Source organism: Aulostomus chinensis, chromosome 7 (assembly GCF_037954235.1).
Source record: "Aulostomus chinensis isolate RoL2024-O1b breed Wild chromosome 7, RoL_Achi_v1.0, whole genome shotgun sequence".
Classification (NCBI taxonomy): Eukaryota; Metazoa; Chordata; class Actinopteri; order Syngnathiformes; family Aulostomidae; genus Aulostomus; species Aulostomus chinensis.
Window position 1 is genome coordinate 21,253,269 of NC_141326.1, and position 22,304 is coordinate 21,275,572.

The following is a 22,304-nucleotide window of genomic DNA, read 5'->3' on the forward strand; positions in this document are numbered from 1 at the left end:
GAGCAGAATCACTTCTTCATTTCGGCCGACAGATGGCAGTCAACTATTGATCAAAATGCCCAAACTTCAATGGTAGAAACTTCTTCATCGTGAATGTAATATGGACTGAATGCACGGGGGGTTATATATTTATGTATTATTTTCATGCAAGACTAGTTTTGGACGGATGTCAGTCAAAAGTGTGTTATAATATAAAATAATTCGAGTTATTTCATTTAATTGTATTCATGTAATTATTAATGACAGGATTTTTCCTGTTATAATATTTCATTATCTCTGAGCAATGCTCAGACCGCTCTGACAGTGTTACCCGATGAAAACGTCACACCCTCACTTTTTACTAGAGTTTAATCTAAAATAATTGAAATCTTACATCATATCTTCCGTGTGCATCTTCACGCTTCTTTTGGTAGGTAATGTGAGGCCCAGTCCATCGCTAGTTTGTTAACATGCTGTACATTATACGCAGCCTGAGAGTAGTTGAAACCTGTACGTCTAGGATGAGGGCACCATGTGCCCATAGAGTACTCGTACGTCACGAAAAAAAGCCGGAAGCGATAGACAGTACGTGGCCTTATCATCTTGGACCACAGAGGCAGCAGCTTCGCTTCACCACATTATGGTAGAAATTCTGCTTTTTATCTCATTTATTTGAATTAATATCAGCTCTGCAGCAACAGTTACACCATTCCTTTACTCTAAAACAATGCACTTTCTGTGAAACTGATTTGTTCAGCTCAATAAGTGCGGACTAGCAGAGCAACATTAGCCTTCTGTGACAGACTGGCGTCTCAGCGTCTCCGCTATGGAGCTGACCGCTAACTCGAACTGTTGAGGAGGTGATGTAGCCGTGTGTAACCCGACTGTGTCACTGAACTGCAGGAACTGGAAGCTATGACCAGATACACCAGCCCGGTGAACCCGGCTGTGTTCCCCCACCTCACAGTGGTCCTGCTGGCCATCGGCATGTTTTTCACCGCCTGGTTCTTCGTGTATCCTGAAGGCAACACTGTGTTTGTCCCACATTGGACCTCTCGGTTAATGTTGCAAAGTCCAGAGATTAAGATGTCTTCTGTTCAGTTTACATCCAGAGCCACACATCTGCTGTCCAAATTACTTGCGTAACTTTAATTTTGTCATCATTTCAGTACAATGTGGAACGTCATTTCACTTACTTCACATTCAAAGCAGCGATCGTGGTGCATGGAGAGTAAAGCACTGTGTGACTGAGCCAAAGCAATATCAGTTAATGTTTTGGACCTCGAAATTCTCCATCTTGTGGTGGGTGATATGGTTCAAACCTTCTTTCACAGCGTAACTCATTATATGTATCAGATAACTTCATATTTGATTATGTTTGCTATAGAACTATTACCTCCATAAAACTAAAAACCATTGCAAAAAAAGAAAAATAAGTTCCTCATCCTAGGTTGGTTGAGAATGTAGTAGTTACAGTTTTACTCCCCACGATCTCTGAAATTATGTTACCTAGTGAGATTGTTGAGTATGTGAGATGTGCAAAAATCCAGCTCTGATTTTTTTCGTGGCCTTCAATATCAGTTCAATATCAACTGATAATGACACCACACATTGATGAGGTCATGAATGCAATGTGTCAAAATAAAAGCAGACATGATGTACACCGAGGTATTAACTATGGCAAGCTTTAAGCCTCTCGCAACTATATGATATTTTCTGAAAGTTACTACTTCAAAATAAAATCAGGTGTTTCATTGACTCACAATAGGAGGAATATCACCTCATTCGTTCTCACTCCACAGCTGCATGGTTGCTCTTATATAACTTAAGCCGATTAAATAAACTCTTCCAAAGTTAATTTTTATGTCATAAAATGTTAATATTGGTGTAGGGTGTCGTGATAAACTTTATACCCACAAGTTGCATCTTCACCTTTGAATTTGCCCTTAACTTTTCATCAGTTATGAGGTGACTTCTACAAAATACACAAGAGACGTCTACAAAGAGCTGCTGATTTCCCTTGTAGCGTCTCTCTTCATGGGCTTCGGTGTGCTGTTCTTACTACTCTGGGTCGGCATCTATGTATGAAGGTACATTTAAAATCATACAAGTTGAACAATCATTAATTGGTGAAGTAGTTTTATTGCCGTTGACTTGATCCACGTTTCTTGTGTTTCAGCTGGCTGAAAAAATACGACACATTCCAGTGGAACAGATGATGTCACACTCAACAGGATTTTGGATTTGATTGGACTGCACTGACAATATATTTGGGTTCATGTGAACTGGGGTTTTCTTTTCACAAGTAAATGGGACTTTGTAAAACTTCTGGTGTTGGTCTTCTTTGTTAAGGCTGGTAGCAGCAACGGACCGGTGACATTGATCCAGTTGGAATTACATTTTGGCTTTTACATGTGGCTCCTACATCAAAAAGTATTGAGAGAGGAAAATGAATGATGGCTGCATTCCGTTAAGCTGTTTTAATTCAAGGATCTAGTATCTTGCGAGTATCGTGTATGCTAGATGCCTGTCACATCCTAGTGGGACACTAAACTAGCTTGTGTCTACATTTAAAGCAAAACCTGTGCTTTTTTATAAAAAAAAATTCACAGTTCACACCAGCAATTGTGGCTCGCAAGCATTCAATTATTTGGGTTAAAACTAATTATCAGCTCTTCTGTTTAATCAAGCCAACAGTCCAAATCCCAATCATTTAGTTTACCATCACATTGAAGCTGTAACCAGTGATTTATCAAATTATTCCCTTTGAAAAGCTTTCAATAATTTCTTGACTCTCAAAATAGTTGCCCAGTAAATGTTCAGTTACACTGTTGAAGTTAACCTGACATTAGTAGCCTTTGCTTACCAGAATTGCATTAGTTGGCTGGTGGCTACATGGTATGTCACATCCAGTTTACGAAGCAAATAAAACTCTCAATGGTCATACATTTTTTGAAGGTAAACCTTTCAAAACAGTGTGGTAGTTTGGGGGACAACAGGAAATAGATAGAGATGAACAGTGATTCGTCAGCCTTCCCACAATCGTCCCACTACAAAGGTTGTTGTGAAACTATTGAGTTTTAGCAGGCTTTTCTCACTGAAAGTGTATTAAAAGCTCATGTCTGTTTCAAACTTTGGGATGCACTAGTCAGGAGAGTCTTTATACAGCAGATGTTTTACAGGTATAACTATGATCCTATTCCGATCGGATAGGTAAGGTAGTATCACGCTTACTAAATACAACAGGTCCATTAAATTTAGATAAATAAGGTAACACTGTTTAATTTGATCAATTTAACCTGTGTCTTAAGCATCAAAATGAATGCTGTGAAAAGCCCTGAAGAAATGTGTGTAAAAACCTGGTAAGTGTTGGGAAATGTAGGCTGGCCACACTCCTATAATAAAATAATGTGATGTGCAAATACTTCATCAATAAAAATGGGTTACTCCCTTAACTAGCACATGTTTAGGTCCCTCAGGGTGCACCAGAGCGGACTCAGGGGCATTACAATCAAAATTTAGACATTTACAGTCAGTATCAGTCAAGGACGTATCGATGTCATATGTAAGAGCCATCCCCTCTACACGTTCGCCTGTCATTCCCTTTCTACACTCCAGATGGCGCCATTCACGTTAAATTGATTTAAGTCGACGACACAAAGAAGACTACTAACAATGCGCATGCGCATGTAGTAGCTCACAGAAAATGGAGGCTGTTTGAAATGTCGCCTAGAAACTCAACTTGAGCGATGCGAGTATATTTCATGGTTACCGATCAATAACGTTCATCATTCGCTGTGGACTATGGGTAAGTTAGCCGTAGACGATGATTAACACCGGCAGTCGCAAGTTAGCTGGTAACTGAAAGAAAGGTGTAGCTGCTGGCCAAGACGAACTGTTTATTAAGGATGACTGTAATGGAGTGTGGAATGCTAAAGTTATTTCTTCTCACTATAAATCCTGCTATTTCCGACACGTGTCTGGATTATTTGTGCGTCACATAAAGCTCCAGCAGGTTCAAACTGACATTGTAATAACGGTTTCTCAGGCTCACAGGGAGAAACTCCAAACATTTGTATTCTCTTAGACACGTTGGAATCATCTTTGTCTAAGGATGAAACTTCATGAGCTAAAAAAAAAGGCACTTAAGTTGTTTAAAAAATATAGAATTAGAATTTGATGAAAAAGCAAACCCTCTCACTATTCATACACAAATGCGGATGCTGTCAAAATATTTTTTTTGGGTAAAACTGCAAAAAAACAAAACAAAAACCTAGCAGCTCCATATTGATGAGGATTTGTAACAACAATGTTTTAGACATTCACATATGGGAAGTTTTATGACTATCATTTATTTTACATAATCCTAATTTTTTCACGTTTTAAAATGGTGTTTTATATGTTATTGGTCACCACTGGCTTGTATTTATATTCTTTTTTGCAGTTTTTATTTTGTGTTGAATCTTAAGGTTTTTTTTAATAGATAGATTACATAAATATTTTTCTATTCAAGGCATATTGCACAGATACCAAAGTCATATGCCCACAGCGCACTCCTGCTCATTTATTCCCAGAATCTTCTGAAGTGGTCTGTCCTATTGGCAAACTCAATCATCTTGTTATATTTCAGATGGCGTAGATGAAGTGGAAAATGACACCTCTTCACATTCAAGAGGGGACCAGTCCCCAGTAATGGAACGTAACCCATCCCCACCCCCAGAAACAGCTGATGGAGACGAGGGGGAAGATGTGGACGCCATCGGTGATACCGTTTACAGCAAACACTGGCTTTTCAGCACCCTGACCCGCCTCATCCAAGTAGGCAAATGATTGTTACTCAAAATTAGGATATTTTAGTGCTGCATAATTCTCCTATATGGAGCTGATGGCAGAGTTTGCATATTTCTCCCTTTAAGATCCAATGTGATATCTGTGACTTTTTATGTGTTTGTTTGTTTAGAAATAATTAACAAGCAAATCAGAAAAGTCTCTTTTCTCATGTCTGCTAGAGAGACGGAGAAGAAAAGGCTTTGATGGCCATTGGTAATACGATCAAGTCAGTTTCAGAGAACCCTAGGTTGTAAGAGGTTATTTTTACTAGGTGTTTGTAGGTCTAAATGGGTGAAGGTGTAACTTTGTAGCAAAGACAGGAGTTGAAGCCGACTTTTCTGAATTTAGCTGGGAGGCTTTTTGGAGCACAAATTGATTTAATGGCACCAGATTTGGCTGATTCAAAAACAACACTTGATTGGTCTCTGGCTTCATATACGCCAAATCCACAACAGTTTGAGTGTTACTCATTGTTGTCTTCTAGCTCAGATTTGCTCTGTGGACTTGGTAAATGGATCCTTTGAACATCCTTTCATTTGTTTTTCCCTCAGATGGTTACAGAGCATTCGGAGGAGGACTCTGAGGGTCAGACGCAGCTCAGTGACGATGAGGAGGAAGATCTGTGTCGAGTCTGGGATATGGCAATGGACAAGGTGTGGGGTTGATCCTTGTTTGACTGCTGTCACCTTCCTTAATGAACAGTGCCATGTTTTACAGTTAGTAGTGAATGATCAATAACTCATGATTGTGTATCTACCCCCTGTGCTCAGGACGTGGCTTGTCTTCTGCAGGAGTTCAAAGCTACTGATATCCTTCTGGGAGTAATATCCAAATCTCATTGTCCACGTCTCACAGTGAGTCAATCTTTCCTAGCATTTACTTTCTGTTTTAAAATGTACTCTTGTGTTATACTGTATAAACAAGCTAGTCCTTTTATTAGAGATATGTCTCTTGTTTTGCTTCTTTAGGAAATTTGTGTTGGAATCCTTGGGAACATTGCTTGTTTTCCTGACACCTGTCTCACCCTCAGCCAAGATGAAGACTTGAGGTAGACCATGACTGATTAAAAAGGTATCAGGACACTGTTGTGAGTCATTTTGTTTAATGTAAATCCCTGTGTGTCCACAGAGCTGTGCTGTTGCTTCTCTTTGGAGATACAGACCCTCCTACCCTTCTGGAAACAGCCAGGTGACATTTGCGTCTCTGTGGATGTGAGACAAACAAGCTGAGAGAGATTTGTTCATCTTTGATCATGTCTGCAGATTGGTGCTGACCTGCCTCTCTCAGAAAGATGTCTCTTCTCTCTGGCTTCTACAAATAAAACAGCAGGCGTCGGTTCGCTCCAACCTGCTCTTCATCATGTCCAGTTCTACCAACAGTAATGTCCTTCCTTCACAATATCACTAACAATGCCATTGAGTCTGACGTACTGTGGCGTGCAAATCTGTGACTGTTAGCCGCAAGAACGTTTTTCCACTTTCTCCATTACTCTGCCCCGTTTTTTTGTGTTCAACAGCGGACCTGCTAGAGAAAGTGGGAGAGCTGGTTAACAAACTGTTCGACCTTGATGAGGAACTGATGAAGAGTTGGATCGCAGCACAGCCGAGCGAGGAGGGCAGTGATGGTGAAAGCCGTTTGGACTTAGCCTCGTGCCTTCTTGAGGCGATCAGGCAGCTTAGGTAGGAATCTGGAATTGAACTCTAGAGAGTGTTAGTTCATAGCTTTCAATCAGCATCCTTGTAGGAGTTACCAGTCCGGTTTGGCGTGACAACAGCCACACTATTCATTATTCCTGAGGTTAGCATTGACGCTGCTATAGCATATATATAATATGTGGTGAATATTTCCTCTCCTACCAACTTGCTACCTCGTATACATGCCTTTGCTAATCTGATTGGTTGAAGTCAGCTGGCTATAGAAAAATAGATCAAATTTTCTACAAGCATGTTCATACCCGCGGTTCTTGCATCAGACTGATGAAGCGGATTCTTTTTTTTTCTTTTATACTTTAGCTCAGGTACAATGAACTGAATACATGGTCGTCATGTGACACACTCAGTCGTCAACTGCATTAAAATGTTTTCACAGATCAGAGAGTCCAAATGGCTTGGAAGTTTACCTCCACACCATCCACCTCCTAACCACTGTCGACGAGGGCGTTCAGATGTTTGGTAAGATTGATCAACACAATTAATACTCTATCGCTGTTGGTGCGTCATAGTTAAAAGTGTTTGACAGGACAAACAACATTTTTGAACCCAAGTGAAGAGAAAAGTCTTTGTTTGTTCCTTCTAGCTTCCTGTGATGGGCCAGGGAAAGCAGTGTGGGACGTCCTGTGTGAGGTCGTGTGTGAGGACCTCTGCCAGCCAAATGATCTTCAAGTTCTTCTGCAGGAGCAGAAGGACATTCTGGTCAAGGCATTTGCTGTGCTGCAGGTTCTGTATCAGTGTCGGGATCAGTGGAGTGATGACCATGACACAAGTAAGTTCATTAGTTGTGCTTTCTGTTAGACATCAAAAGTCGATAGTCCCGCATCATTTTTGTGTCCACTGATCAAAATGTGATCCAGTTCATCTGCTTAAATTATAAATCACCCAAAGCAACTTGAGGATTGTTTATCAAGAGTTGTGGTGTGAGGAAAGCTGGTTACGCGCACACACACGCGCGCACACACACACACACACACACACACACACACACACACACACACACACACACACACACAGGTTAAAAAGAGATGGAGGAACTTGCAAAGCCCTATCAAACACACCAGCTGAATGTAAATAGATGTCAAACGACACAAAGTGAAACATTTATGAAAAGCTGATTCTGCTAAGCCTCTCAGTGTGCTGCATATTAGCTCTGATGTCGGGGGGTGAACCCATTGCTGATTTGGGATTCTAAATATCTTCTTACCCTCTGTATTAACAGACACGTGATCATTTTGTGTGCACTTTACTCTAATGAGTAGTTTGAATTGCTCTGAGTGAATCATCTGCTGTCTGCTCTTTCTAGGTTTGCCACTCATTGGGAGCCTGTTACGAGTGATTCAGTATCTCAGTGAGTGCAAAGACGAGTCCAGCAGCAAGGAAGACGAGCAGCTCCAGGCTTTAGCAGAGCTCACAGCCGAATTTCTAGCTGACATCTGCATTTACCTCACCAAGGTAGTGTCAGTAGTTTGTGTTCCATCAGGTTGTTCGCTCGGATCCTTTTACACTGCCTGTATGTGCTGGGTAAAGTGGAAGTCTCAATTAATAATGTCCCTTCTGGGCTTTGGTAGGATGCAGTGGCGGGATTGGTGAAGGAAGGCTACCTGACAGAGAGGACTTGCCGAACGGCTCTAGAGAGTTTACTTCCCGACTTTAGGAGTTCAGTAAGTGCTCCTTCGACACTGTCCATTAAAAAAAACAAGCACAACAGGAACTGCTGACAGATTACATGTGATGTAACAAGAGATTTTATATTGTATATCCATTTTTTTTCACAAATTTTAGCAGGATTTAAGTGTCAATGTAGAGGAAGTTTGAACTCACAACACGTCTGCATGATAAAATGTTAGATTAGATTGGATGGATCTGTTTAAGACAAACCTCAATATATTGATATTCTGAAATAAAGGAATAAAGTATTGAATGAGCCCCTGGCCTAAAATATTACAGACCATAGTACAAAGTATACAGTTTTTATCAACTTGCCGACTGTACGTGACAATCATGATGTCACTGCATCATTGACGTTTGACAGAATCATCATCACTACGATCAATTTCTCATACGACCAGAAGTTGGTATTGAACTATAAATATTAGACTGTTGCATTGATATTAATTTCAGGGTCGGCATGGCTCAGAGGCTCAGGGGTAGAGTGGCCATTTAGCAACTGAAGGGTCGCTGGTTCAAGTCTCACTTCCCCTGGTGACCATGTCCAAGTATCCTTGAGCAAGACACTGAACCCCTAATTGCTCCTGATGGCCCTGCAAGGGAGTGGCGACCCGTCCAGGGTGAACCCCGCCTCTTGCCCAATGTAGGCTCCAGCCCCCTCAACCCTTAACGGATGAGCGGTGTAGAGGATGGATGGATGGATGGATGGATGGATGGATGGATGATATTCGGCTCAGTGAATTTTGACCTTCACTCATTTCCTCATGCTGCCGATGCCTTTGTGTCACAAACAAGTGAAGGATTTATTTTAGAGTGTGTCGCGTGTCAGGTGATTGACCGCTCCGCTAACCCAACAGCTCCTGTGGAAAATAAACATTGTATTTCCACCCACCCCTCTTCCTCCTCCTCAGTCTGAGCACCTGCAGGCCATGCTGTCCGAGGCTGATCCCCAGATGGCAGACGCGGTGAGGAAACTGTTTCCTATCTGAGGCCCTCAACGCTCGTCCGGACTCGCTCATCACCACTGCTCTTTTTCTCCCCGTCAGCCCCTCCTTCAAGTCCGGATATCTGGATTTATGTTAATTTTGTTGTTGTTTTTTCTGTGCTGCTGGTTTTGATTGCTCTGTAAATGCTGTTTTTATAATAATTAATGCTCTTTATTAAAAAGGAATCTACAGGATTTTTGTGTTTACATGCTTTGAAATCATCAACGCTTGTTACTCCAACTCCAAAAAAAGAAGAAAGCTTTTGTCACTTTTTAAAGGAAAACTGTTTTAGAACTCCACTGGTGAGAAGTCTGCATACGTATTCAGGACATTTGGTATGAAAGTCGGCGCCTAAAACAGAGATTATTAGCATCTAACGTCTTTTTTTTTGGTAATTCAAACCAAAAACTCCAGCACAAATAGGAAAATTCTATAGAGCTGGACAGACTACTGTTATAATACAATATGAGCCTTATTCAACTGCGAAATCTTAGTTGCAGATTTTGTGTATAATCTTTAAAAAAAAAAAAAACTTTTACGATAGTTCTAAACAAATATTTTGAATTATTTCCTGATTTGCCAAAAAGAAACACGGAACCAAAAGCAGCAGATGGGAATAAATCTTATTTTGCCTGCCATTCAGTTGTCAATGAAAATCCAAAAGTGCTAATCCTCTGTGCAATTTCCTTAACCGAAAAATAAAACTTTTTTTATTCTGTCGAGAATTCAACAGTTTAACGGTAAATAGAAATACACATTAGCATAAATTAATGTGCTAATCTTTTTTACCCTGTGCATCATTAATAAAATCTGAAAAATGAACTGTTTTAAATTCATAAAAATGAATGCCTTCATCATTTTTAAAATAAGGAAAATATGCATTTCTTTATAAGATGAGACTATTTTGTGCATTGAGTCATCTTGTCCAATCATATGAGTAATGATGCTAATGCTGATGACAACATCAAGTGTTTACCAGAGGGTGACAGTCACTCAGTAAGGACAATAAAATTAGATGAAAGGCCCAAGCCTGGCAACAATGAGCTCATTTGGTTTCCAAATGCACCATTTCGCCCACTCATGCAGAAGAACAGGACAACCTGCGTATTTCCAGCGAGCTTACGAAGGCACTGTGAATATAGTAGCTTTTTAATTAAAGGTTGGATTGATATGTAGAACACTCTTTCTAATGGAAATCCTGAGATGGATGGCGTGTACGCGAGAGGCTAATCCTCCTATGGGGGGGGGGGGTGTAAAAATGAACCCTGGTTTTGTTTTTGTTTTTTTTAAATCCTGCTGTAGTGAGACAGTCTGTTCCTTCTCTAAACTTATGATGCAGAGGTGGCTGGTGTCTTGATCTCAGAGTCATGTCTTGTTTGTGTTGCAAATGGCTGGAATGATGTAGATGTAATCATGCTTGGCCTTTCAAGATGGCTTGTGGCCAGCGACTTGCACGAGGCTGGTTCCTGTCTTCAGGCCTCGCTCGCGGGCGAGTCATGTCACACAGATCAGAGTGAAGCCCAGATGTTTCCTGCTGCCCTGCCAAACTTCATTGTCAGCCTGCCAGTCTTCACTGGCATCTGATATGATCTGACTCCGTGCACACAAGATAGCAGGCCCCTCCTTGTGCGGCTGCTGCTGCTCTCCGCCAGCGCAGGACGCTGAGACATGTCAGGCTCCTCTGATGCTGATTCTGGATGTCAGTCGTTACTTTTTCTGTTTCTGTATCCACGCAACTGGCTGTTCTTTTAAATGACCTGACATTTTGCCTTGCAGTGAAATGTCTTCTATTTTTGACTCAAGTTTGTGTGAAAATTCACATTAACCCCAAACACAAAAACGTGCACATTCACATGACATATAAGAATATAAACGTTTCGGTGAGGTTCATCAGGGGAGTTGTGGAAAAATCTGTCTGCTATGGTAAGAAATATAAGTCAAACTGTGATTCAGTGGCATTTTTAGAAGTTTGTCAAATAGATGGCAGAATATACACAATGGCAAAAATATGAAAAATTAGTTTTGATACATTGAAGCCCTCCTAGATAGATCATCTACATGAAGCGTGGAACCTGGCATCCAACCTGTTGCTGGGTAAGTAGGAGGCATAATGAAGGGATGAAGAATGCGCTTGCAGTGTCACGTTCCCTCGCCTTTGATTCCAAGGCCCGGCCTATTCATAACCACCTGCTCAATAAAGAAACCTGATGCTGCTGGGTGCAATCAAAGGCCTCTTCAGCTCATATCCTGAGTTCTCTGGTGTGCCATCACTTGTCAACAGAATCACAATGAAACTTTCCTCTTACGTGATGCCAAAATATCAAAGGGACTGAAATTTCTGGCTCGCAGGAAGTAATGTGGTGATATTGATTTGCCTTCACTTCAGTCTCCAACTAGCATATTTGTTAAGATATTGTACTGATAACCAAGACAGCAAGGATTCTAAACATTGTTCCACCTTTGTTAAAGGCTGTACAATTGAGTTTTTGCCACCCCTATACAACTACATGGATGCAGAGGTGGAGAGGTTGCGCATCAATATGACTCATCCTCCGTCATACAAATTCTGAAATACAACTTATCAAAATATCAGGCCATACTTGAATTTTTTTTTTTTTGCTCTGTGTTACTCTATGAGAGAAATTGTGGCTTTTGGAGGTACTTGAATAATTAGTTTACATAACATACAAATGCAGTCCTAAATGTTCAAGTTATCCTATTTCTTTATTCATTCTTTTATCAATGCTTTATTCAGGTAACCCCATCTACAATCGAAACACAGTGAAAGGTACTGACTTAGAACATTCGTTTACCTTATCACATGTGCGTCTTTTGTGCACTGTTTCTGTTTTGTGGCAGGTGTTTATGGCTGCAGCTTCGTCCTGTCCTTGTGTCCAATGACGTCTGTCACCAAGTGGCATATGCTGTTGTTTGCTCTGCAATGAAAGAATTGGAGCTAATTAAAGAGATGTGGTCCTGTGACAGGAAGTGCACGTAAGCAGACCATTCACCGTTCTGATTAGTTGGTTGTTCAAACACGACTCCGGATTAGGTGAAAGACTGGGATTCTATTGATGAAGTGATACTGGAAGACCTTGAATTCACGGTGGAAATTCAAATAAACCAGTACTTTCCTCTATCAGGCCTGAACATCCCAGTTTAAACATTATATAAAGCCTGTATTCAGTAAATCAATTTTCTGTCCTTTCCCCCCTAAAACTGTTCCTGCATTTAGTCATCTGGTCCTTCGAATAACTACAAAAATACAATATTTTTTTACGCTGTTATAATTTATCTGAGGACAAAGTTTACATTACTAACTTTTGGCCCGTCCTCAAATGTGATTAGAAGACTTTTTTTAAATATCAAACCTTAAAAATTGAAATGCATCTTTCCATGAAACCAACACCAAACCAAACAGTTGTATTATCTATGTTTCTAGGTGCTTGTGGAGATGATGTTCAAGGAAACGGCTCACCAAATAGCAGAGAGTAGGAAATAAAAGGCTGCAATGATCATAGTAAAGGTTTCATTTCTCCATCCAGGCTTTCTACAAGTAACTGGCTTGATTTTCAAAACTCAGACTTCTTAAAAAGCAGAGATAGCAAAATATTAGAGTTTTCTCAGTAAAAGGAAAACAAAATGGAACAAAGGTCTGTATCGTTGATACAGCATAACTTAGCACTGCACTTAAATACGGACTTACAGGTTTATCTTTTTCTAACCTTTGCAGTTTTTCAAAGCTGTTTTAAATCTTACTTTTTTGTGTTTCCTGTGCTGCACGTAATGTCCTCAGTTATTTCAGTGGCGGGAACATCTTTTCAGCCTTTATAAGATTTGTTCAACCTTATAATGAAGTCGAACAGAGTCTATGAACAAGAGAGTGACCTCTGACCTCTTGGTAGAAAACAAAAATACAAATGATTTCAGTGTTGTTTTATAGATCTTAAAGGTCTCGTGAGCTGTTGTGCAGTTTTAAGTTCTAATGCCTTTGTTGGGCGGCACCATGGGTGAGATTATCCAAAGAGATCTTGTGCAGCTTGATGCTCAGACGCTGTGAGTAAATCCCCCTGATTGAAGTGAACAGAACTGGGACAGACTCAGACATGTCTGTAACACAGCAGCATGATGAGAGAAACCCTTCAGAGAGCACTCAAATTCAATAGCTTTTGAAATGGGTTCTTTCAGATAAATTAACATGTTCTTAACAAATCATGTCATGTAATATTCAAGAGGTCAACAACACTTTTGTTGCCCGGATAACAGGGTAGGATATTTGCCTTCATTTGTGACAAAAACTAAACTAAAAAAATGTTCTTCAACTTCCGTTCTACATTCTGTTTTGTTGACTAAAACTGAAAAAAATATCAAATTGATTAAAATGAGACTTTAAGTAACAATATGACTAACATGACAAATCCTAATACATTTTAGACAAAAACTAAAACCAAATCAAAATCAGCTGCCCAAAACTCAAAGCAACACATCCGAGGTTCATCCAAGTCAATTTTTTCACACTTAAAACTCGACAGTTTTCTCTGACTAAGACTAAAATGCTCTAGAGCTTTACTTAACTAACACGAGATGAGGACAACTGAATGTGACGCAGGACTTAATTTAGGAAGGACAAACATTTTTTAAATGGCAGCCAAAATGAGCTCTTTCCACAGCAGCCATTTTGATGTGTAATAGCAGGGTAAACATCAAAGCATTTAGGTTCACCTTCCATTTAGCATGTCCAGCAATTTCAGTGAGCTAGCATGCACGATACCAGAGCCCTGCAGCTTAAAGCAACAAGGCTTCAATCAGTGTTAGTGGTTACATCTGTGTCCGCCCTGCCATGACAGATCAAAATGGCCGCTGTGAAAGGAGAGTGTGTTTGTGCATTAACTTCTCAATTGTTGCAACCTATTATCTGATCTTTGAGGATGGTTTATTGGATGGAGACGGTGACCGACATAAGGTGGATGGACGAAGGGGAGAGCAAACCACAATGAGCCACTTTATTCATGCTGCACTCTCGGGGCCTTGCCCAAGTACTTGTCGGCTTAAATCACTGATGTGGTTCAGGAGCTATCAAGACACGAGGGGATCAAAGTCTTTGCCACAGCATCTGCAGCATAAGAGTGACGTCCGCATGGGTCTATTTCAAGTAGATTTGGGTGTGCTTGATCCCGCCTTGTAGAAACCAACCTCAGCGTTTGTGCGGCACTGCTTAATCCAAAACATTATCATGGCTTTTGTTACATCCTCTGTTTTTTTTCCTCTGGTGATAAAAAAAGCACAATACCAATTCAAGGAAATTTTCACCTTTTTTCATTCCAGGTATCAATCAAAGGAGGCTTGTGACATCCACGAGGCGTGAGCAGCGTTCTTTATCTTGCTTTCAAGCAGCAGCGGCAGCCATGTTAGCCACTTCTGACGTGCGCTGACATTTTTCTCAATGGGTGCCGCGCTGTTTTTATTCATGTGTCCGTTCACATGTAGGCACACTAGCAATATCCGTCCCTTTCATGATTAACTGACTCATTGTTTAGTCTGAAATTATTCAATATTAAGTTAAGTAAGTTGCATCTAGAAACACATAAAATATTCAGATTTGAGGGCTTAAAAGATCCCTCTCATTTAAAATGTGTTATCAAGAAAGGGAATAATTGACTGACATTCAGGTCTAATCATTTTAATTATGACCTCTGAAATCCTTGCTGTATTTGATTTCTTGCTCTTTATTGCTTCTTGTCACTACAACACCCATTGACTCTGAGGGGACGTATATAGTTTCAACTGACCTTTGCACCAAATAATTCTCTTTTATTGGTGTGTGTTTCGTAGCAAAGGCAATATATTCTATATCATGTTTGCACATTCAAGTAGAAAGGTCTGCCTTTTTTTAAAAGGAGGGGGTGTTCTTGCAGACTTTAAGAGCAATGCATTCTGGTACATGTAGACACTGTTGGAGAAGGGAAACACTGATTTTAAATTTCATGGGGCCACATGTGTTTAATGATAATTTCAAGCTTGCCATTTGCCACCCTGACAGAATGAAATCCCAGCCTTGCTTTTTGAAACACACATCTGACAGCTGATCTGGGTTCAGCTCCTGAGAAGAGGAAGTTTGCCCCACTGCTTCCGTGGTTGTGTAAAGCATCAGTCCCTGTCACGGGTGACAGAGGCCAGGACCACCTGAGACACACGGCGTGTGCGCCAGCCGCATGTATCCCTGCACCCGAGCTGCACCGAGCTCAAAGTAGCACTGGCAGACATCCCTCGTGTTGTCTTTGTAGTATGAGAGGTGTGATGTTATCTGCTTAGAGTGATGAAGTGTCTTAAGTCCAGCTCCCTCGTGTTGATTCTGCTTGCAGGGGCATCTGAGAGGCCTTTCCTACTGATTGTCTTGATCTTATTAAAAGGCTCACGGTGTTAAAGAAAGGAAAACATGCAGATTAGATATGTCATGTGCACCAGAACCCAGAGGTGCTTACAGTGCAGGGGAAAGGATTTTGAAAAAAAAAGGGGGGCACGTTGGGATCACTGTACAATGAGGGCAGGTGGGCTACACTAGAATCCTCTTAAACCTTGACCTCTTCCAAATCTTAAAGTGTCAACAAACTAGAAGAATTAACTGCTTGTGCCAACAGGAGGTTGTAGTGCAGTCAGATCAATGTGGGGACCTGCTCCTCTGGTCTCAGAGAGGTTGCACATTTTCTTTATTTCATTAATAAATAGCAGCAATTAAGTCATCATTTAAATCAATGACTGATATTATGTAACGTGTTTTTCTTGCAAAGGATGATAACTGCAACCATAAAATTCACACGTGTCCGTCCCTCAAAATCAGGATATGTGTGTGATGTCATTGAAGCTGGAGGAAAAATACAAGATAGATATTTCCCAAATTCTACGTGAGCAATGGTGCTCTTCTTCCATTTGCTGCTGTGGGTGAGATTATTGCTCTCCTGAGCCCCCTCCTATTTCCTCCCTGTGGTTAAATAGGAAGGCGCGCTGCTTCTCGGGGTAGACAGACCCACTTTGCATAACGGACGTTATTTCAGTAATCAACACACACGGACGAAAATAAATTAGACAGGAAAACAGCAGCACTTTAAGATGTACTCAAATAAAATCGAGGGACCACGAAGAGGGAGATCTTTTGACTCAATGAATATTGGCTTTGAAGAAAAACTTCTGAACAATGAGGTAAGAAAATAAAATGCATTACTTTGTATGATTTCAAGTTAACTGAATGAGCTTGTGTAGCGGGAGGATGTTTTCTTGTATGGTATTTTTTTTTTAAATAAAAGAACATCCGGGTCACAGGATGAATGAATAAACGCGGATTAAATGTAGCTGTTTTATTGATGCACGTCACTCACCGGGAACCTCATCCGTCACTAATTTCCATTGTAAACGACGGGAAAGATAAAAGATAAAGCGGTGAACCTGCAGGGCCCGTGTTCTCCTCCACGGGTTCACGGAGAAAGAAAAGCAAGGAACTTTCTAAAACCGTGTTCGTCTCGTTTCATTGCATCATTTGTTTGTCATGTTTTAGTTTTACCTAAATGGGCCTGAACAGAAATCTAATAATCCCATTGCTTCAATGGGAGTAGAAGACAATCCCACGTGCCGTGCCGGTGACCTTCCTCTAGGATTTCAACAGTGAACACCTGTTATTTTCATGCTACTCCTCGCCTGCGCATTAAGCGGCACTGATCAATATCTTTCGCGCAAGAAAACGTGAAAAAAGACGCTGGAATAATAGAGGAGGTGCGCCACCGCTGCAAATGAAAATGTGGAAATTCGAAAACCAGCTGACTTGATTGTGTGTGTGTGTGTGTGTGTGTGTGTGTGTGTGTGTGTGTGTGTGTGTGTGTGTGTGTTAAAATTGATTATAAATCTCTGCGGCGTTAAATTAAATTGAGACCGAAGGGAGTAACGGGATGTAATAATGAGGGACAGGCGTGCGTAAAATCAACCCACTTTAGAGAGATTAACCGCTGCCTAATGTCTGGGGAGAGCTCATCATCCAGGGGGCTAATAATAGGCTTCCCTGCTGTCTAAATGCGATTGCTGTAAGGCGATTCCTGGAGACAGAGACAAGTTCATCTTCGTTAAACCGAGACGCAAAGCGTTGACCCCGAGAAGCGACCTGATCCACTCAAAACACTAATGCTTTCAGGGATTCTACCGACAAGGATTCACCGAAAACTGGCCTGTCGGGTTGTTTATACCATACTTGAAGGGCGAAATGTGGTAAGCAGAGTGAATTGAATCGATTCTTGCGGGTTGGAGAAAATATAACGTAAATTAGTTTTGTAGGAAATTAGCGGATAATGATGTAAAAAAACAACAACATTTTTTTAATGGTACACTGCAGACTTCATCCTAATCTGCAGTTTCTTGGTTTGTTGGCGCGTTTCATCCAGTTTCTAAAAGCTTCTGAAGCGGGATTACGCGAATTTTCCCCTGGCGTGAGCAGCGCGCGCGTATAGCGCTGCGTCACCGCGAGAGCGCTGTCCCGGGTGCTGAAGCGGAGCAGCAGGCGGGGTGGACCGCTAATCTCAGCACCCTGCGCGAAACCTCAGGCTATGTAGCGTCTTTGTGGGTGTTTGTTTTCAAGGTGATTGATATATTTTTTGACCAGCAGCTCCGCCCTGTTTCTTATTGCTTCATATGTCTTTGATGCATAACGCGCATGGGATTTTGAGATGCTAGATGCTCTTAAGTGATTAGAAGTTGTGCATTCACGTCATCGCCTGTCCTGAGCTATGCTTCAGTCACGGGAAATGCATGCGCTGGCTTCATTGAATTCTTGTAGCAGTTATTCTTATTATTCTTATTATTATCTTTCATGGCATTTTTTTTTTAAAAGTTAAAAAGTTTCACAATCACAAAAAGAAATAATTACGCTGAGCAAATGTGAGCAGCTGCAATTTAAGGTTCATAAAGCCATAAAGTTTCAGTTAGTGAAAGTATGCAGAATACCACTTGAAGTCATTTGCTTACTACAGGCTAACATGTTGTTGTTAGGCTTTAACTAACAGAAACAAGGAAAGGGAAATGATGTAATTTTCCAGGTCGGCTGTAGTTGTTACATATGAATGATCAGATATATTTTCACACTGTCAGTTATTGTCTTGTCAGATGAATTTACAGAGTGAGTGAGTCTGATTAGTTAACACATAGCAATCTGACCATGATCAACTTTGTTTGTTCTTGTTATGTTTTTTTTAGATAAACAAATCAACCTTCACAAAAATTGAAGAAAACAGTGAGAAGAACGCACCACAGAAAGGGAGAGCAACTATAATATTTTCCCTCAAGAATGAAGTGGGAGGACTTGTAAAGGCGCTGAAACTCTTCCAAGTAGGAACCAAGTTATCACTCTACCACCTCTTCATATTTCTGTTATTGACTGTAATTCATCGCAAAGTCGGTTCGTTCAGGTGATTGAGGTAGTGACGGTAACAAGAATCTCATTGTTTACTGCAGGAAAACCATGTCAACCTTGTACACATAGAGTCCAGAAAATCCAAAAGACGCAACTCTGAGTTTGAAATATTTGTGGACTGCGACAGCAACCACGAACAACTGAATGAAATAATCCAGCTGCTGCGGAAACATGTGAACGTGGTAGATATGGAACCTCCGGATAACTCCTGTCTACAAGAGGAAGGTAAGAAAAACACGAGATCAGACGCTACAGTTCTGATAAGAGGAAAATCTAACTTGGAAAAACGATGATCAAAAAGATACCAGAAGTGTAGGAGTTAATAGATTAGTTAACAGATTACAAACATGGAGGGAAGACCTAGAAACAAATATATGATTTGAGGAATAAGGCCCAACAAGGTCAATTAATACCAGATTAAAACTAGTAGAGCGTAAATAGCTGATGAGAAAATATATGACACCAGATGATCAAAGTGATATCACACCAATATCTCAAACATAAAGGGAAAATCTGTTTAAACAAACAACCTACTGCCTTATCAAGTTGTTTTGCTCTGTTTGATGAGCAGGAAGAGGAGCGATGGACCTGAACCTTTTTCTCTTCTCAGATATGTATAATGTACCGTGGTTTCCGAAGAAAATCTCCGACTTGGACAAGTGTGCTAACCGTGTTCTGATGTACGGCTCAGAGTTGGATGCTGACCATCCGGTACGTGTAGGGTTGAGCAAAGCTGGGTGATTACGTGGTAAACTTCTCTAAATGAAACCATTCTCAAGTCTTGGTGTTTTCATTTCGACAGGGATTCAAGGACAACGTGTACCGCAAAAGGAGAAAGTACTTTGCTGACCTCGCCATGGCCTATAAACAGTAAGTAACGGAGATTAGTTTAGAAATCTGTGACATTTTGGCTTGACACTTAGAGGACTTCTCTGTTTTGTTTCAGTGGGGATCCCATTCCTCGTATAGAGTTCACTGAGGAAGAGGTGAAGACATGGGGTGTTGTGTACAGGGAGCTCAACAAGTTGTACCCCACCCACGCCTGTCGGGAATACCTAAAGAACCTGCCACTGCTGTCCAAATACTGTGAATGTCGGGAGGACAACATTCCTCAACTGGAGGACGTCTCACGCTTCCTCAGAGGTAGCTTTCATTTATCAAACACAAACGTATTTACCATTGATTTTTGCAGCTTTGTAAATGCAGCCACTCACTCGTGGGTGTTTTTCTTCTCAGAACGTACTGGATTTACCATCAGGCCTGTGGCAGGTTACCTTTCCCCCCGAGACTTCCTGGCTGGTTTGGCCTTCCGGGTTTTCCACTGTACCCAGTATGTGCGGCACAGCTCCGACCCCTTATACACTCCAGAGCCGTGAGTCATAAGCAGCACTGCCTAGAGAAAAGAAATACCAAGGCTCAAACAAAACCTCCGGTTCAAACCTTCTGTTTTCTTTCATTATCAAGGGACACGTGCCATGAGCTGCTGGGCCACGTCCCACTTCTGGCTGAGCCCAGCTTTGCCCAGTTCTCTCAGGAGATCGGTCTCGCTTCACTCGGGGCCTCCGATGACTCTGTTCAGAAATTAGCCACAGTGAGTGATGTTGCTGAAGGCAGATTCAATCAAATCAGCATCAGGAATGATGTGTTATTATCTATGAACTGGAATAATTGCTGATTACTCTTGTGTCACAGTGCTATTTCTTCACGGTGGAGTTCGGCCTATGCAAACAAGAAGGGCAGCTGCGAGCATACGGGGCAGGACTGCTGTCCTCCATCAGTGAGCTGAAGGTACAGACAGTAACTCCTGAAATTATGGCTGGGTGCTATGGGAAAAATAATATCAGAAGCCAATCAGAAGCCAGCCCCTCTTGAGATACTAACATAGGTCTCCCCTCACTAACATTCTAATCATGCACCATGAAACATATGAATTATCATGGAATATAAACTATGTCTGGTGTGTATGTTTATCACATACACACAATCAATCTAAATCTAAAAACGCTGTCATACCATGATGAATATCTTGGGCACAAAGAAATTGCACAAATCCAAACAGCTGCTTCAAATGAAGAATCTAATCCTTCCAGGTCCCATATCATTTTGACAAAAAAAAGACACTTGATAAAGGACCTGAACCTGTAACTTTGTCACGCGACAAAGCAGATTTAATCAAGTGTGTGTGCCACTGCTTACTAAGTGTGTGTTTGTCATGTTTCTGTCTTACAGCATGCGCTCTCTGGAAATGCAAGGATAATGCCTTTTGACCCTAAAGTTACTTCTAAACAAGAATGCATCATCACAACATTTCAGGATGTCTACTTTGTGTCAGACAGCTTTGAGGAGGCCAAAGTCAAGATGAGGTGAGTTCAGTTTGATGGGTATTCTTACAGCAAATAAGCAACTGTGATATTCTACGTTGAAAATGATCAACAAATCACACTTTTTGACTCTAAATCTGAATTAATTTGATGTCTGTTTCAGGGAGTTTGCCAAGACCATCAAGCGTCCCTTCACAGTACGATACAACCCCTACACCCAGAGCGTGGATGTGCTAAAAGACACTCCCAGCATCAACAGCGTGGTGGAAGAACTTCGACATGAGCTTGACATCGTCGGTGACGCCCTCAGCCGGCTGAACAAGCAGCTGGGCGTCTGACTGCCACTGACAGTCCATCACCACATGCTGTGTCATCTCCAAACACCGCTGTAGAGATGCTGCTTGTGTGCCACCCTTCATCAGTACGATGAATGTGCACTGCTTTTGGCAAAGACACCCTGTTGTCCCCCTGCATGGCATTTGGCTTATACAGTTTACAAAGGCACATTTTCTATAGCCACAGGTATCTCTGCTGAATTGCACAAACCCAAACAGCTGCTTCAAATAGCTTCTGTTAGTGTGCTTTAGTACAAATATATCACCAACTTTTACAAGCACAGGAATGGCTCCTCCTCTTATTGTTGACTCTGCTGTTGTATATGATCATGTGATGTCATGTTCCTTTTTTGTAATTCATTTTGTTCCTCTCCTTTAAATTTAATATTCCTCACCTCAGTGATAATGTATAAAATACCTTTGTATTCTTTTGGTGTATGTATTACTTTTTGTGTGCTTTTGGGGCAAATTATGAAAGTGAAAACTGGTGTTATAAATGAGTATTTTCCTGACTGATTAACACAGATTAGGCCCATGCATCCCAACCTGTTTATTTTACAGTGATAATTTTGAATACCTCCTCTTGAAGTGAATATAATTATAGCACTCCTGAAATCAAACGTTATTTTTCTACTGTAAAGATAAATAGACATTATGAGTAGGCTATGTATCAAACTATTGACAAAATAAAATGTGCATTGTGTCTTCACACTGTGTCAGAATCTTACCTGAAACTTGCCTTCGAAGGATGGTCATCCAGATGGTCATCCAGTTATGACTTGATGTTTATGCTCAGTTGGGACAGGAAGAATAAGTGTTCTGTTAACCTGGGGGTTTAAATCCACTAATTTAAAAGAGAAAAACCAAATACAACTAATCACCCCCTCACCCCCACCCCAGTTGTAAATCATAGCATTTATGAGGGATATACATCTAACACATGGGGTTTTTATTAATACAAACTAAAGGCCAAATCTGCACCGAAGCTGGGACAACTTATGTAGCCTAATACTATATAACCTAAG

The 22,304-nt window shown here is 41.0% G+C and overlaps 3 protein-coding genes across 4 annotated transcripts; all 3 read left to right on the plus strand.

Annotated features, from left to right (window-relative positions):
- Window positions 1-501: 501 nt before the first annotated feature.
- On the plus strand, window positions 502-2,304 carry tmem258 (transmembrane protein 258). Its single transcript, XM_086207818.1, has 4 exons — window positions 502-622; window positions 883-992; window positions 1,941-2,069; window positions 2,159-2,304. The coding sequence occupies exons 1-3, from the start codon at window positions 620-622 to the stop codon at window positions 2,065-2,067; spliced, it is 240 nt and encodes a 79-aa protein (XP_086063944.1). The 5' UTR covers window positions 502-619; the 3' UTR covers window positions 2,068-2,069; window positions 2,159-2,304.
- Window positions 2,305-3,620: 1,316 nt separating this feature from the next.
- Window positions 3,621-9,763, plus strand: saal1 (serum amyloid A-like 1). 2 transcript variants are annotated; one of them, XM_086207820.1, is made up of 13 exons: window positions 3,621-3,787; window positions 4,610-4,797; window positions 5,361-5,462; window positions 5,601-5,663; window positions 5,778-5,857; window positions 5,938-5,997; window positions 6,072-6,187; window positions 6,326-6,488; window positions 6,898-6,980; window positions 7,105-7,290; window positions 7,825-7,973; window positions 8,090-8,182; window positions 9,101-9,763. In XM_086207820.1, exons 1-13 carry the CDS (start codon window positions 3,784-3,786, stop codon window positions 9,176-9,178), a joined length of 1,365 nt encoding a protein of 454 aa, XP_086063946.1. In that variant the 5' UTR covers window positions 3,621-3,783; the 3' UTR covers window positions 9,179-9,763. The 2 variants fall into 2 exon arrangements, with proteins under 2 accessions (XP_086063946.1, XP_086063945.1); XM_086207819.1 differs by having other exon boundaries at window positions 3,628-3,787; window positions 5,580-5,663; window positions 9,101-9,752.
- Window positions 9,764-16,169: 6,406 nt separating this feature from the next.
- Window positions 16,170-21,981, plus strand: tph1a (tryptophan hydroxylase 1 (tryptophan 5-monooxygenase) a). The gene is made up of 11 exons (XM_086209187.1): window positions 16,170-16,372; window positions 18,407-18,538; window positions 18,665-18,848; window positions 19,234-19,334; window positions 19,426-19,493; window positions 19,570-19,766; window positions 19,860-19,995; window positions 20,088-20,214; window positions 20,316-20,411; window positions 20,853-20,986; window positions 21,108-21,981. The coding sequence occupies exons 1-11, from the start codon at window positions 16,283-16,285 to the stop codon at window positions 21,280-21,282; spliced, it is 1,440 nt and encodes a 479-aa protein (XP_086065313.1). The 5' UTR covers window positions 16,170-16,282; the 3' UTR covers window positions 21,283-21,981.
- Window positions 21,982-22,304: the final 323 nt, after the last annotated feature.

Excerpts from the sequence above, each read along its gene's own strand:
- saal1 (XM_086207819.1), top strand. Across the intron at positions 4,798-5,360 it reads CCCTGACCCGCCTCATCCAA|ATGGTTACAGAGCATTCGGA; the intron begins GTAGGCAAATGA and ends TTTTTCCCTCAG. Across the intron at positions 6,188-6,325 it reads CATGTCCAGTTCTACCAACA|CGGACCTGCTAGAGAAAGTG; the intron begins GTAATGTCCTTC and ends TGTGTTCAACAG.
- tmem258 (XM_086207818.1), top strand. Across the intron at positions 993-1,940 it reads TTCACCGCCTGGTTCTTCGT|TTATGAGGTGACTTCTACAA; the intron begins GTATCCTGAAGG and ends ACTTTTCATCAG.
- tph1a (XM_086209187.1), top strand. The coding sequence starts at position 16,283 with ATGTACTCAAATAAAATCGAGGGACCACGAAGAGGGAGATCTTTTGAC. Across the intron at positions 16,373-18,406 it reads AAAAACTTCTGAACAATGAG|ATAAACAAATCAACCTTCAC; the intron begins GTAAGAAAATAA and ends TGTTTTTTTTAG. Across the intron at positions 20,412-20,852 it reads CCTCCATCAGTGAGCTGAAG|CATGCGCTCTCTGGAAATGC; the intron begins GTACAGACAGTA and ends TCTGTCTTACAG.